Source organism: Manacus candei, unplaced genomic scaffold, assembly GCF_025592945.1.
Source record: "Manacus candei isolate 608988 ecotype Guabito, Panama unplaced genomic scaffold, ASM2559294v1 h1tg000017l, whole genome shotgun sequence".
Taxonomy (NCBI): domain Eukaryota; kingdom Metazoa; phylum Chordata; class Aves; order Passeriformes; family Pipridae; genus Manacus; species Manacus candei.
The window spans coordinates 19,387,254-19,403,056 of NW_026138065.1; the positions used below are offsets into that span (position 1 = coordinate 19,387,254).

General features: G+C 42.3%; 1 protein-coding gene across 1 annotated transcript; it reads left to right on the forward strand.

Annotated features, from left to right (window-relative positions):
• UTP25 (UTP25 small subunit processome component) lies at nt 1–15,469 on the forward strand. The gene is made up of 12 exons (XM_051783136.1): nt 1–326; nt 1,490–1,529; nt 2,716–2,965; nt 3,708–3,914; nt 5,984–6,072; nt 7,424–7,834; nt 8,899–9,118; nt 11,154–11,356; nt 12,545–12,727; nt 13,348–13,460; nt 13,878–14,123; nt 14,920–15,469. Exons 1-12 carry the CDS (start codon nt 100–102, stop codon nt 15,164–15,166), a joined length of 2,436 nt encoding a protein of 811 aa, XP_051639096.1. The 5' UTR covers nt 1–99; the 3' UTR covers nt 15,167–15,469.
• Nucleotides 15,470–15,803: the final 334 nt, after the last annotated feature.

Sequence of the window (15,803 nt, forward strand, 5' to 3'; positions counted from 1 at the left end):
CGCTGGCCGGCGGCGGGCGGGGCGAGGCGCGGCCCTCGGGGCTCACCCCCGGCCTCCGCCGCTCCTTCCAGCCGCCCCCCGGCCCCGCCTTCCCCGGCCATGAGACACCCGCCCCCGGCAGCACCGGGGCGGTGCCGGGCTGCGGGACCGCCCCGCCGTGCGACAGAGGCGTGCCCGGGCCGCCGTACAGCGAGGGGCATCCCACGTGGAGGGAGCTGGGCCGGGATGGGGAAGCGGCGGAGCGGGCGGGAGCTGCTGCGCAGCCTGAGCAAGAAACAGAAGAAGCACCTGCGGGAGTTCGGGGAGGAGCACCCGTTCTACGACAAGTGAGTGCCGGGGTGGGCGAACCCGAGGGAGGGAGGGGAGTTGCGGCTGCATGGTGCGCTGCCGCTCGTAAGCCTGGTATCTCGAGAGGAGAACGGAAGGCAGGAAATCTGGGCTCGGATTTTCTTGCCACAAATGTCATGGGTTCTTGTGGTGCAGCCCGGAGGCTGCCGAGAGGAGTGAGGAAGCGGAGGAGTGCGAAGTTGGCCCGTTTGACACCAGGCCCGTCCCTTGGCTTGTCAGGGCTCCAGCTTTCCCACTGTTTGTTCCGTGCCCCTTTCTGATGCCGCACAGGCTGTGAAAATTTAGTACCGAAGACCTGTGTGATAAAAGCCATGCTCTCCTGGGCAGGATACCCGTCTGTCAGAGAGGGCACCGTCCTCTGGTGCCCCCGTGTAAACTTGTGAAGAGCGAGCTGCTCAGTCCAGATGCTGTGTGACCTGGTGCTGCTGTAAAGCCTTGGAAGCCTGCGAGGAAAACATTGCTGTGTCACCGGGTTAAGATATGCCTTTAGGAGAAGGCATATACTGTTAAGGTCTGTTCTTTGTGTGTCCCCTGGGACCCTCCTGGTCTGTGTCGCTTGGGATGGAAGGCGGAGCCCTGTCCTGCTGGGAAGAGTGTCCTGCTGTACAGTGACGCTCAGTCCCACTCAAGGCTCTGCATCTTTTTGAAGTAGTTGAGGTTAGTTTAAGCTCAGCTTGTGTACAGTGTCTTGTTTACAGAACTGCAGTCCCAGCACTGGTTAATTAATGCTATTTTTCCTGTAGTTTGTCTTTTTCCCACTTCATAGGTCAATATTTAGTGCTAAAGATAGGCTCTTGCTCTGGTTAACTTTGTAAAAACTATCCTTGTAGCTAGCTGCTTTTAAGTTCCTTTTATCACCTCATCTTCTGATTAAAACTGGATTTTACTTCAGAACTTTTATTGATCTGTTGTAATGGTTGAGCACTTAGGCTTTGTGTACAGTGTAGTATCATCTTAGAGGGTGACCCTTCAGGGTAGGTTGCAGTGTTTTCTTAGGGAGAAATGTGTGATGCTTTGGTTTTAAACTTTCTTTTAACTTCTTTAAACTTGTAAAACTCATCCGTTCACCCTTCCCCTCATCTCTTTCATCCTGTATATAACTTCATTGACAGAGTAAGATATTTCAGTGCTTTCTTTTCAGGGTTTCTGGAAGACCAGAAGCAACTCAAATATGTGAACTGGTAATGTATTTTTTTTTCCCTTACTTTCACCTTTGTGTAGTTCAGTGAAGTGAAAAACTTTACATTTCGTGTTACCAAGTTATTCCGACTGATTAAGTTGTTCCATTTAGAAAACAAGTATTTAGGAGAAAAAAGTGAATGTGATTTTTGTGTAGCTCTGAATTGTTCTCTGCAATGTCTAACTCAAAACTGTAATACCATGAGAGGGCAGAAGCAGCAGGAAATAACAGCAGTTCTTTGGTTTTTTGCATATTACTTAGTTACAGTGAAAATTATATCATGCTTTAAGTTGTTTTAATAATGTTAATAAACTTAGTGTTGCATGAGTTAGGAGATGTTTCATTCTCTGTTGAACAAAGAAATATGTTAATGCTCATTCCTCTTCTTCAAATTGCCAGTGCTTTACCTTTCAGTCAGGATTTGGTAACCTCCTGTATCATCAAATTAATAAAACACTTCAGAGTCTTAGTGTGGAAAAATTTATTGCTCTGTTTCATTTTTTTCCTTTAGCAATTTTGTACAGTAATATAGTATGTACTGATTTTTTTCCTTTTGGAGCTGAGAGGAATTAAGAAAGGAGTAAATGATCTTGTGCCTATATTCCTGTTGCACTATAATTTTGTCTATAATCTGGACACTGGCTCGTGCATGCTCAGGACAAACTGGCTCTGACTCTGGCTTGTTTGAAGTGTAGGGCTGTACAACTGGGTCAAACCTGACCAGCGCCCTGGGGAACCATTGTCAACTGACAGATATTTCACTTACTTTCTTGAAAGCCAGAAGCATTTCCAGTGTGCTTGTCTCTTGTAGGGGTGCCCTTCTACGATTTTCAATCTCTGAGTGGTTTTCTTAGAAGAATGTAGTGCTAGTTCAGTAAATACCTTGTCTGTGGAGATAAAATGCCCTCACTTTGTTGAGACTGAAAAAACTGGATTTTGTGACGCTCCAAGTCAAATCTGTGCAGAACAAGGCACTTCAGACTGTCTCCCAAGATGCTTTCAAAATCTAAATGGAGGTGTCCAGCATAACTGGTGGCATAAAATGGTGGCTTTTGAAAAATTCCTTTGCATCTGCATAGGGGTTGCATGGGAGAGGGGAAACATAACAATGGAAGTAGAAGTAAGGGTAATTGCCTGCTGCCTAATTGTTACTGTTGTTGCTGTTACACTCGTGTTTTCCTTTCCAGTCTGAGGATTCTGATAAATCGAGTGCAGAAAGTGATTCAGAGACTGAAGTGGAACAGGTCTCTGTATATCATAAGCTGCTGGCTACCCTGAAGACCTCTCCTGAGTCTGAGAGTGAGGAAGAGGAAGATGAAAGTGAATCAGAAGAAGCTGGGGAAAGTGAGGCAGAAGTGGACAGTGAAGGGTCCCAGGAGACTGGAGAAGCAGATGGAGGTGAAGAAGATAAGAATGATGTACCAGAGGAGGAAGCAGGTAGTTTGTCTTTTCCCGTGCTTTGATAAATGTTGTTTGAGTAACATGGTTTTAGCCAGGATCCTGGTGTAGACTGACTTGTTGGCTGGGTGCTCTTCTGCCTTGGAGACTCTGTTGTTGCATTGCCTCTGTGTGGGTGGGAGCAGCAACTGCTGAAGGATTTAGCAGGGGAAAGGGTAGCTGTGCTCATTTTCTGTCAGACAGCCCACTGCTGCTTCCTCAGATGTTGTTTGTGCGGCAGCACAGGGGAAAACCACATGGAGCAGCATACCAGGGGTTCTCACCCACTCATGGGAGACACAAGCTGTTCTCTTGAGCAGCATCTGGCTTGGCTGCTGGCACCGAGAGGAGGGAAAGGTTTGCCTCATAGCAGAGGAAAGAGTATGTAAACTGGGAGAAAACCTCCACCTTTATGATGAGGGATCCTCATTTATGAAGTCTGCAAAAAAAATGCGGGGAGAGAGGAGTCAAGTTTTAATTATTTCCAGTTACTTGGGGTCTTTGGAAACTAAAAGTTTTATTCATCAAAGACATTACTTTTTTAATTTTCTCTGGGGAAACACATTTCGTATTACGTAACATTTGGCATGCTAGCCAAAAGTCGTCTTTATTGTACAATACAAAGCCTGGTTTTATCTTTTTTTGATAGAGTATTGGGAGAAAAAGATCAGTAACTCAGAGTGAACAACATCTACAGACAGTTACTTTTCCAGGAGAAAATAACCCATTTCTCCCTTGACAGCTACAGACACAGCAGAGCAGACACTCGGCCAGGAGCAGGATGATGGTGCAGATACCTCTTGTGACCCACGTCATGGAGTAATTGAGGAGTTTACTGATGTGAAACACGAATCTGAATTTAGCTTGGAAACCAATTTCATGGAAGAGGAGAGTGGAGATTGCAATGCAGATACAAGAGACAGCAGTTCTTCACAAGCTTTTTCAGAAGGTAGTGTGTTTGTGTTTAGGGATCTGCATTTAGAAGAGTATCTGTAAACATGTTTAAATTATCAAACACCTTAAGGATACTCTATGTAGCTTCCACATTCTTCCACTACATTATTCATTGCATTGCCCATGTGTGAGCCAGTACCATAAGGAATACAGTTGTGTAGCTGAACCATTTGATTTCTGTATCCCCTGTGGACTGGGATTCATGCATGGTTTCTGCTGTGATCGATAAAGCTTGAAGTATGAAGATCCAGAAATGTGTGTGGAGGGTGTTATCTTGTTCTGTTGCTTTAACAGTAGTTTTAAAAGCCAGTGTAATAAGAAGGGCTCTGCAAGCCTGCACTTGACTATGGAAGATATTTTTGGCACAAACAGCACAGGAGATAATCACAAAGCTGACCTGTGAGGGCATCCTTCACAACTCAGTGGAGTTAGAGGTGAGATTCTGAGAAGCTTGGTGCAACCACAGTAATTTAGACAAATGCTCTGGGCTCTCAGAATTGTGAAGGTTACGCAGAGGAGTCTGGCTGCACCAGGATCAGGAAGGTATGAGCCATCAGCGGAGCATGTGTGGTGTCTTTTAAGATGTAGCCCAGAATCTGGGTGCATCTGAGCTCCAGTGTTGGAGTCATCCCACCATATGTAATACAAATAAGTTGCGCAGGTGCGTGATCGCTCAGCGATATCCCGTACACTGGCACTTGCCGAGCTTCTGCTCATATTTTATGCTCTGTGGCTTTAATATAAGATGGCATAGTTTGAGAGAGAGAAATATGTTTGTAGCATCCCTAGTGATGCTGGCTTGTCATCTTGGAGCAGCAGGTGACATTAGATCTGGGAGGCAGCCTGGTTGATACATGAAATGTGTGGAAGCATCAAAGGGCCATGTGATAGAAAAAACAGCTCGTTCTTGTTACCATAAGAATATGACTTACTTAGGCTGTTGGCATTGCATTTTAATGAGAATGGTAGTTCTCCAGCTGCATGCTAAGTATCCTAAGAGCTTTGTTCCACCTATAAATGATGCACTACTTCTCAGTGGGTTCGTGTAGCTTGGAAGTGTCTTTATAGTCTATTACAGAAAACGAGTCACCTAAGATAGCAGAAAGGGGATGAATTTCTACTCTGGCCCTGAGGTCAGTAGGATTCCTGAAAATGCATTCCATTCTTCCCTCTACTTTATCTGAAAAATGCTGGAATCAGTAAAACTCAACTGAGAAGCGAGCCTGTAGTACAATTAAATGATACTCTGTTCATTTGTGTTGCTGGGAAGATTTTCTCAACAGTGTCATGATTAGCAAATGTCTTGACTTTTGCCTGGATAACTTGTATGTGGGCTGGATATTTGTTGGCAAGCACTGGTGTTCCTAATTAGTTTTCTTTATGCAGTGAGCGCTGCTGTGCTGCAAGCAGGAAATAGGGCCTGGCTTTCAAAATAAGCTTTGCATGTGACTTTGTGTGTGCCAGTGTCTTTGAATGTAATATGATTTAACAGTTATTTGCCTCTCCTTTCCTTTTCAAAAAGAAATGCTGATTAGATAGATCAGACTTCTGCTCACTTCAGGCAATTTTTGCCTCCCTTCTCCATAACCCCCGTAATATTTTCATACTTTATTACAAACTGTGTTCATATCACTGGCCAAAGCCCTGGGCAGAACTGTTTATAAATTAGGAAGGGCAGTAAGTTCACTTGGGACTTTACTATTGACAGCCTTTTTCACCTGCAAGCGATGGATGTGTTCAAGCTAAAGGCAAAAAATTGTCACAGTGTTTTCTACTACATATTGGTTTCCTGTCCAACATTTGTTTTGTGCTTGAAAATTCTAGTACTTCCCTAAGTGCTTCTTTTTCTTTTTTAAACGCAATCTGTCAAATCTGTTCCCTCTGTTCTTGTAGAGAGAATTTGACATCCTTTCTCTCATCTCCAAATGCTTTGAAATAACTAGTTTTAATTGTGGTATTTCAGCATGGAAAATGTTCGTCTCATTTGCAAATCCATTCTGAAACTTGATTCCACTATTAGCTGCAATAGTTCTCAGGCTATTTTTTTGTTGTTGTTATAAATAGATCCATTTAAACAGCACATGGACAAAGAACTTGAAGGAAAAGAAATAGAGAAAATGTCTACCCTTCCTAAAACTTCAAGTCAAAGCCAGGTAATAGTGTTCTGTACCCTTACAGAGTTCCTAAAGATGCCTGAATTAAAATAATTCTTTTTTTATATAAAAATTAAGTAGATTGAAATTGTTATAATTAGCTGTTGGCACTGGAAATATCAAGATTTTGTCACTGTTTTTGTTGAATTGTTTTCTTATGCACTTAGTGCTGTGCAAGAGTTGAAATCTGAAGTCTGCTGTTCTGTAGGCACATGGTGACACATCTGAAACACATGGCTGTAGAGTTTGATCTGTAATCCCAAAACCTTGACATAGAGGAGAAACAGGGCTTGTTTCTGAATGTTGACAGCGTGATGCTAGGGATGTGCTCTGCAGCTGAACCTGTGAGGTGACCATGTGCTGTTTTATAAATACTTGTGATGCACTTTCACATTCTTGCTTCAGGGTGGCATTGACAAGCCGGTGGAGGGGAATTTAATACTTATATTGTTAATTCTGGCCATAATATGTGAATAATATGTGAATTACAGTACCAGAAAGTCACCTCATTGCTTAACAGAGAATATTGGTTTTCAAAATACTCATTTTTAGACAAATCTTTGCTTCCTAACTTTTTCACATCTGATTTTGTTTTGGAGAGTTGCCTTACATTCTGGTCAGCCATATGCTGGGTGACATTCATTGGAAGATATCCAATGGTTAGTTAGTCGGAGAGAAAGCTGTGATTTTTTAAAAAAGTTTAATTTTTTCTTTTTTGGAATACGGTGGCCAAAATTACCAGTGCCACCTGAAGAAGTGCATGATATATCTTTGCTTAGTGGTGTAGCTACTTTATGGGGATAGTTGGGAACAGCTTGCATGGCAGAAGGCTTAAAGTTTAGAGTTTTTCCCTCTTACATTGATAGCTGTTGCCCTCAAAATCAGAGAGACACTCAGCAAGATTTCATTTAGCAATTGAATCACAACTTCTGGGATTAGCCTCTAATGGGTTTGTTTTCATCTTTAAATAATGTAGGTACCTCAGTGTGGCCAATTGGTAAGCATAGTTGGAGTCCAGGGTTTTCATTTTTTCCCTGGGTTGAGCCACTGATTTGCTGGGTGGGTTAGGCAGAAAATTGCATCCTTCCTCAGTTTTCTGTAAAATGAGAACAGTTATAGACACATCACTGCAAGATCCATCCAGGTCCGCTGAGCTCAAGTTTATTGTTATTTACCCTGGCAGACTCTAAAAGAGATTGTATATTGAAAAAAAGGGTTGAACTTATATTATGAAAAGGTAATTTCTGAAATTTAGTGAACTTGATTAAACTGTCAGCTCTGGTGACATGCCTTTAAGTATAGGAAGTTGGGTACATATGACTCCTCTTTGTTGTTGGCTTTTTCTTTTCAGTGGCCAAGACTGGGCCAACTAACTTTTTCTTCCACTTTGGAGAAACATAAAACTTTGAAAGCAGACAAAGAAGTTGATGTGAAACAGCTTTATCTCCACAAGCCTTTAGAGTCCACTTGGCCAAAAGTGAATAAACAATTTCTCTCCTCGGTGAACAAACCAAGCGATTCCCCTTTTACCCCGTTGCAAAGAGAGCTCTTCTGTATCATGAATACGTACAGGGACTTGTTCTATCCAGAAAGAAATGCTTTAACAAATGGAGAAGAAATCCGTCATGCTTACTGCCTGCATGCCTTGAACCATGTTCTGAAGGCAAATGCCCAGGTGCTCAGCAACAATGCCAAGCGAAGAGACCGAAAGCCAGGGTCCGACACAGATGACTACAGGGATCAGGGGCTCACTAGGCCTAAGGTAAGAGAGCTCCATTAACATGATTCCCCAGTCCCCACCCTGGCTGCCTGTACAAACATCCTGGTAGTTTATACAGAAGTATTTCTGTTGCTGCTCCCTCAGGTGACATGTTTCTGGGCATGTGGCTTTCCACATCCCGTTATCGTGCCCAAAAGTTGTCCTCTATGGCCAGGGCAAGTGCTCTGCAAGAAGCAGTGGTCACAGGGTTGCTAACCAGCCTGTCTCTGTGCCGAGCCATGAGTTTGACTTACCTCTTTGTCCCCATATCGCTACAGGCTGTTACCTTTTCCTGCTTCCATATCTAAATCTACTAGCACAGACAGGTGCTTCCACATCAGTCTTCACCATTAGTGCAGGTAGTGTAGGCTGTCACCCAGTGTGGTTTGTGCCAGAATTTTTTTTGTCTTTATGCACTTGTAAGGACTTGCCTGCATGGAAGGATCTTTCTGTACCTGGGAGACCTCAGGGAATCCCATTGTCAAGGCCACCTGTCATAACTGGGGGAGTGGACCCCAAACCAGTCCTCCCTGGATTCACAGCATCCTCTAGTTGATAACCAGGTGGATTCAACTATGGCCAGCCTGTCACCGGTGTGCCAGCTGCCTGTTGAACAGTTTCAGAGTCGGGTTTTAGTGTTTGCTGCACACCTGGCCAATGGCTCTGGTTTCTGTGTTGACTCCCCTGTTAGACATCTCTATTTCAGAGTTCTGTGCAGAGACTGTTGCCATTCACCCAGAAGCCAGCCATTGACCCCATCTCTGTATCTCGAGAGCTCTTGCTTGCCTGGGGGCAAGGGGGAACAGGAGAACGTGCTTAGTTTTCAGTTCCCCTGTATGGTATCCTGGGTGTGAGATGGGGAACCAAGCTGAGCTGCTGGCCAGTACCAGTTCATGTGCACACTGCATCCCATTGCATCCTCCTTCCCCACTGCATGTCAGATTTGTTTTGATTGTTGGGATGCCCCCCGGTGGCATATCCAAGTAAAAAAAAAGAATTTAACATACAGTTAACTGTGAGTGTTCATGTTTTATGGGTTATTCTGTTGTAACTATTGATCTGTGCAGGTGCTGATTATAGTGCCCTTCAGGGAATGTGCTCTGCGAATTGTGCATATTTTCATCAATCTTCTTGAAGTGAATGACAAAAAAAAAATAGATGTAAGTAATAAAAAGCGCTTCAAAGGGGAGTTTGGCTCTGACCCGGAAGAGAAGCCCCCCAACCTGAAAAGACCTGAAGATTATGAAGCCGTCTTTGCTGGCAACATTGATGACCACTTCAGAATTGGTAATGACCTACTGAACAGAGAGGTTTTAGCTTAGAAAGAACTGCGAAGTAACAAGATCTTCCCAAATGTCTAGGAGCTATCAGGGCTGAAGTTCTAGCGAGATTCTAGGCTCTTTGGTATTCCTGCTGTTTTTGCACTGGCAAGTTGGATTTTTCTGCAAATCTTTCTTGCCTTGCCAGAACTTAAAAAGGAAGAGAAATTAGAAAAGTAATTATTTTCGCATCAAGTTCAGAATCATTTAAAATGCAATGACTGCTTTATTCTAGAAGGACTGCCCACACCTCATTTCGAAGATAGCCTTGATTATGCAGCAAAGTCTTTCATGTTATAAAAAAAAATCTTTGGGGTTTAATCAGCCTGTTCACAGTGTCTCTTGTAATTGGTAATGGTTGGAACAAACTTAAAGCTCAATACTGAGCAAAGCAGTTTTCTGCTTTTTTTCCCCGTGGTTTTCATGAAAAGCAAGGGAGGCAGCAAGTAGGAGTGTTGGACCAGCAGCAAATTTGAGAATGTTTCATAATATTGTAATCTTATGCTGTTTAGTAACTCAGTATGCAGAGAATTAGCTAGTGGCTTGGTTCCTGGAGCTGCCAAGATGAGAAGGCAGTTTTTTTAACTTAACTTGACAGATCAGAGGCTTTTGAAATATTGCGCCTCGGAAGATAAATTGGCACCCCAAGAAATGTAATGAAGATTACAAGCAGGTCACACTCAGTCTTTCTTTCTTCCTTCCCCAGTGAATATCTCTCAGACTGAGAGCATCTTCTTTTCAGTAGCATAATAATTTTCCTTTCAGTCTTCTCCCATAACGCAGTCTGCTTGTTCCACTTACTAGGTGTTAAGAAATGCTTGAACAAACTTTCAGTGCTGTTGCTTGCAGAAGGAAATCATAGAAGCAGAAAAATTTCTCTTTCTTACTGTGCCTCACACCCTGTTACTTCTGCACAAAGATCTAATTTAAAGCACATTTGTTATGCCTTACTGAAACCACTCTTTCACATTTTCAAACAGAAAAAAGACTTGGTGTCGCTAAGCTGTGTATATGCTCTGACAAGTGATATCTTCTTCCTGGAAATTCAACCAATTGTGCCTTTCTTTTTTTCTTTTTTTTTTCCCCTTTTTTATCATTGGGTTAAAATAGCAGTAGGGACCCCCACCACTGTCTGTCTGTGTGAAATTCTTCAGTTGTACTTGTGATAGTTGGCTTCACACAGACAGAGAAAGAAGTTGGAGAGACTCCTTTGTTGGGCAGACTGTAGGGGTTGTTTGAATGTGGTCTGGACTAGCCGGATTTTTAAGATCAGAAAACTGGGTTCTAGCAATATTGCCATGTAGTTATGACACAAACTCCTTTGATTCCTTCCCTTTCCTGTCTATAACATGAGAGATGAAGCATAAGCTGCATCAGCATGTACCCTGCAGCATATGGTGTGAGAAGCAGTGGCAGGCAACATACAAAACTGGTCATGCATTGGTCATTGTAATATGAAGAACCTTTACCTTCGTGGTTTAGTAGCAAATCTTGCAGCTCTGTCAATAAAGGCAGTTATATAGTCAAGAGGTCCACACCAAATCTTTCATGACAGATTAAAATAACAGTAGCTATAATACCTAAAGGCAGAGATCAAAGTTTAGGATTTAGGGTGAAAAGAGTAGTTAATAATTCCTGGCTTTTTTTTTTTCCTGAAGTACTTCAGCCCTCTCATCTCCCTGTTTAGCAGAAAAAATATCACAAAAAAATATGTTTCAGTCAAAAAATTTTGTCCAGGTTCTGAAAAATCTGGAAAAAAGTACTACTAAAAGACTTTGCTGAATTTCATGAAAATTTTCCAAATGCTTGACAAATGGGGGTAGAGTGGGTAAGTACTTTTTGAGGACAGAAGAGTTACCGACAGATTAGTTGTGTCCAGCTATTATCATCAGTATGTGTCAAGGGAGAGGAGGTGTAGGGAGTTACTGTTACAGAGCCTGCTAGAAGAATACGGTTGATAATTGATCTTAACTAAGAATTTGCCATTGGTTGTTGTTGGACAGGGGTTGCAATTCTTCAGAAGAGTATGAGGCTGTATGCACCATTTTACTCATCAGACATCATCATTGCCTCTCCCCTGGGGATGAGGACTGTTATTGGCGCAGAGGGGGAGAAGAAGAGAGATTTTGATTTTCTGTCATCAATAGAAATTCTCATAGTTGATCAAGCAGATATTTACCTGATGCAGAACTGGGAACACGTTCTGGTGCGTCTTCCGTATGTATTCATTTTTGTGTTGTACTGTGTCTCATTAGTCTGGTGTGACTCAGTTTTGGCAGTGAGCAGTATTGCTGTTTTTTATTGACTTGATTCCAGACATGTATGTTTGTTCCTTTTTCTCCCGCCACCCTGATATTTCCCTTATACTAAGAATATTCTTTCTACAGATTTTGGTAGTATTCAGCACCCGTTCTTTATAAATCTTAGTGGTATATTTCATCAGAGATATTTTTTGGACAGTTTTAATTATCTTGCAGGATGAGATAGTGATGATTCTTTTAATCACATCTAGGAGAAAATATGCCAGCTGTCTGACTGCCCAGTGTCTCAGTCAGACTGCAACCATGTGAGGAATCTTTACAACCTAATTCAGGTTCTCCCAGAAAGCGATAAGAGCTGCTGCATGTCTCCATTGACTGCCAAGATACTAAACCTTAGTCATGTCCATAGTTAAGCAGTATGAACGTTTTTGTGTACATTTAATGAAAACAGAGCTTTTGGATTGTGGCTAGTATGTGGTAGTACCTGTGCTTTTTGACTTTTGGTTAATAAAAGTTGTCAGGACAGAAAGGGTGGGGATTTTCTTCCCACACAGAAACACCTTTGAAGTACCTGGACCAGGCATTTTGACTGCATGATGTTACTGTGCATTTTGAATGAGTTCAGAAGGTGTCTTCTTTCCTCATGAGTCTCAGGAAGGGCATATGAGTCTACATGATGTGCAAAGAATTGAGTCCTGGAGCCTGTTTCCTGTTTTTCCCTTTAGGTGCAACTAAAGGGAAAAATGAGGTGAATTTCTTCACACGCACCCAAATTCTCTCTGAATGTGATGGGAGCTGAACTGCACTTGGGCTTCTTTTAGCTCAGAAACCTTGGGCCCATTGACTTTAGTACAAACAAATCCATTATACTTGCCCCGAGGAGAAGATTGGAAGCAAAGGTTACTGTTACTGGTGACTAAAGAGATGGTAGCTTTCAGTTCTGTGGCAGAAAATCAAGTAAATTACTCTTGCTGTGGTCAATAAATTCCAGACAGTTGTGTCTTGGGAGATACTGTTGTTTTATATGCTCTGCTGTCTTGCTGGTCCCTGCCCTCTTTTTCGATGCAGTTCAAGGCTTTTGCATGCAGGGTGCAGGGATGTCAGTAGTGATGTGTTTCCATTTGTCTGTGTAGCACCTGATGAAGCACATTAACCTGCTGCCTCTGGATTCCCACGGGGTAGACTTTTCCCGAGTGCGAATGCTGAACCTCAACAACTGGTCCAAATACTACCGGCAGACGCTGCTGTTCAGTGCCCTTCTGGACCCCCAGATCAACTCTGTCTTCAACAAACACTGCTTCAATTACGTTGGGCAGGTGAGCTCACAGATGAGCCGAAAGATTTCTTCTAATGCTGACAGAAGGGAGGGGGAGAGGAACAGAAAACCCAACGTGCAGAAAAATTCCATAACTCAGTTGCTTAAAGACTGTGCCAATCGTTTCACTTACCCAAGTAATGCAGTCTGATTCTCCATGACGCTACATGCTGTGCCAGAGGCATGAAGAACTACTCTTTATGCAGCCATGCTTGTTTGATCCTTTTCTTTCATGGATAACTGCTGTTTTATGTCAAAAATTGGACTTTTTTTTCCTTAATTTGACACACAGAAGTTATCTTGTTTTATTTATGCTGTTGTTAAGTGGAGGGTTCACCTGCTTCCTTTTTTTTTTTAAATTTCCTACTGTATAAGAAGCATGAATTGTTAGTACTTTGAAAGAAACAGGAAAAGTAAAAACCTTAGTAGATCATCTCAAATATATCGAAGTCAGGGCATTAGTAGTCATTGTGTATTTAGCAGATCCAGCATGTGTATACATGACAGTAGTTTTGTATTGGAGCTTTCCTAAAAACAGCCCTGTGCACCTCTGGCAGATGTGAGTTCCAAGCAGAAAGCTGGCTGCCTTTGGCATGTTAACATCCTACTTTCTTCTCACAGGTGGCCGTCCGCAACGTGCCACTCGTTGGCTCCATTAGCCACGTTGTGGTCCAACTTCCTCATGTTTTTCGGAGATTAGAAGCTGAAAGTGTAACTTCTGTAATAGATGCAAGGTACTGTGTGTTTCAGACTGTTTTGCTGTGCCCTAATGACTGCAGTTTTGGGTTTAGCGGAGCATACTGTTCCCTGCAGAGCACACTGTGTTTTCACCACGAGTAGGATGCCTTTATTAGTCCCCAGGTGTAGGCTGGGCTCTGCACACATGGAGGGGAATATTGGCCTTCTCCTTCCCAAAGGCGCATGAGAATAAAGTCTGGGAAAGGAATATCAGTCTCTGCCATGATTGCATAGCAGTGATGAAGCCTTTTATCCTCTATACATGTGGAAATCCTATGAAGTTAAAAAAAAAGAAAAATGTTTAGAAAATCTTCTGTAGTCTGTTGTGGGATGGTGTTTATGTTTGAGGTCATGTCAGTATCAGAAAGCTAAATCTTAGCTCTGGTTTCAACATACTTGTTTTCTTAACTGAGGTTTCAGTTTTTCATCGACAAAGTCTTGCCCGAGTACCGCGATGCCATCATGTCACACACGCTCATTTATGTCCCATCATACTTTGACTACGTGCGTCTTCGAAATTACTTCAAGAAAGAGGACCTGAATTTTACTCACATTTGTGAATACACTAAGAAAGCTGCTGTCTGCAGAGCAAGGCGGTTCTTTCTCAAGGGAGAGAAGCAGTTTTTATTGTTCACTGAACGCTTCCACTTTTACAAAAGGTAAATTGTGGACCGAGTTTTCCCTCTGAGTTGCATGTGTGCTGTTTTGAAGGCTGAGTCTGACCTTGATCATAGATGGACTATACTGCTTTTTGAATCTGTTGGATCTCTCTGAGGACATCTTTGAAGTAAGATCTGTTGAGTTTAAAGATTTTGCATGTTGTCAGCAGTCCCTTTGCAGAGACTTTAATACTTGGGTATGCGCAAGGCTTTATTCAGGAAGGTAAGTGCTGCCAAGTTCCACTGATGTCAGCACAGGATGATATAGCTTGCAAGTGGGATTCATTGGGCCTTTTATTTGTGTTCATCTGTGCCACAGTAGTTGCATAAAATTTTGGAAAAGGGTGTGTAATTGATTCAGTAGTGCAGTACAGCAAACTGAGGCCACTTGGAAAATTTGCTACGTCCTGACTGGAGCTGTTTACAAGTTCCTAATGGAAGAGGATTTTTTCTATTAGCAGAAGATGTTTTGGCAAGTACAAAAAGTTTCATGAGTCTTAGTCTGATCAGGCTTCACTGTCTTAAAATCCAGGCTAAAGAGGCTGACTACTACATAAGTTGGTGGTGATCAGTACTTTAGAGGAAGTCATTGTGCCTGACAGTGGTAGATTTCCCTGGTAAATTCCACTTCTCTATTTAGTCTTCAGTCCATGACAGAGGGTTTGTAGAGTTGAGTTACAACTGATGAGCACTGAAGTTGATGGAAATTGGAAGAACTGTACAAGATTGGTTGTTTAACATTCACATTTTGTAAAAATTGGCAACAAATTTACTTCTTTGCTTTTTCCTAATACAGGTATACAATAAAAGGCATTAGGAACCTCATTTTCTATGAGCTACCAACATACTCCCACTTCTACAGTGAGATTTGTAACATGATGAAGGCCACAGACAATGGAGTGGATGCTACTTGGACTTGTACTGTGCTCTACTCCAAGTATGATGCTCAGAAATTGGCTGCAGTGGTTGGCATAGATCGCACAGCTCAAATGCTACAGTCCAAGAAAAACGTGCACCTCTTTGTTACAGGAGAAAATGAATAACTCATACTACAGACTGGACAATTGGATGGACCTGCATTTTACTCCTAAAGCAGTTTTTTATATTGCTTTTTTTAAAAGTGTTAAACTTTTTACTTCCTTTTTATTAAATATTCTGTTGAAATTGTTCACATAATATTAAATTTTGTATTTCAGTACTCTGCAACAACAAAAAACGAAGGATGGCATTCAAAAAAGCAGGGGCTAGGAAGTACTCTCTGTACAGAAACAAAATCAGTCCAGAACTATTCTTCTTGTATATTGAAAAACTCACTGGTCCATAAAGAATCATGCTGTGATAAATAAGATTTTGACTGTTTCGCTTCATTTTCAGGTGTAGCAAACTCACTCTCTTTTATCAAAGGAAACATTTTCCTCTAATCTAGGGTAAGAAATATGCCCAAGTATTTAATGAGTCACTATTCTGTAAGCCTACACAAGGGAGGTGCAGGCAAAGCCTCTTCAGCACAGGTGTGTTGCTGAATGAGAGGTGGACTTGCTTCAAGTTGACACTTTTGAGAATTCATGAATGTGCTTGGGTAGGAGCTCTGGTTTTGCATTTTTCTGGAGTGACCTAAATATCTCTGCCTCCTATAACAGACCTTCTGGCCCATCAGTTTTACCAGGGATAAGTACAAAA

Coding starts and splice junctions, on each gene's coding strand:
- UTP25 (XM_051783136.1), top strand. CDS start 100: ATGAGACACCCGCCCCCGGCAGCACCGGGGCGGTGCCGGGCTGCGGGA. Junction 11,357..12,544: donor AGAACTGGGAACACGTTCTG/GTGCGTCTTCCG, acceptor TTGTCTGTGTAG/CACCTGATGAAGCACATTAA. Junction 13,461..13,877: donor ACTTCTGTAATAGATGCAAG/GTACTGTGTGTT, acceptor TTCTTAACTGAG/GTTTCAGTTTTTCATCGACA.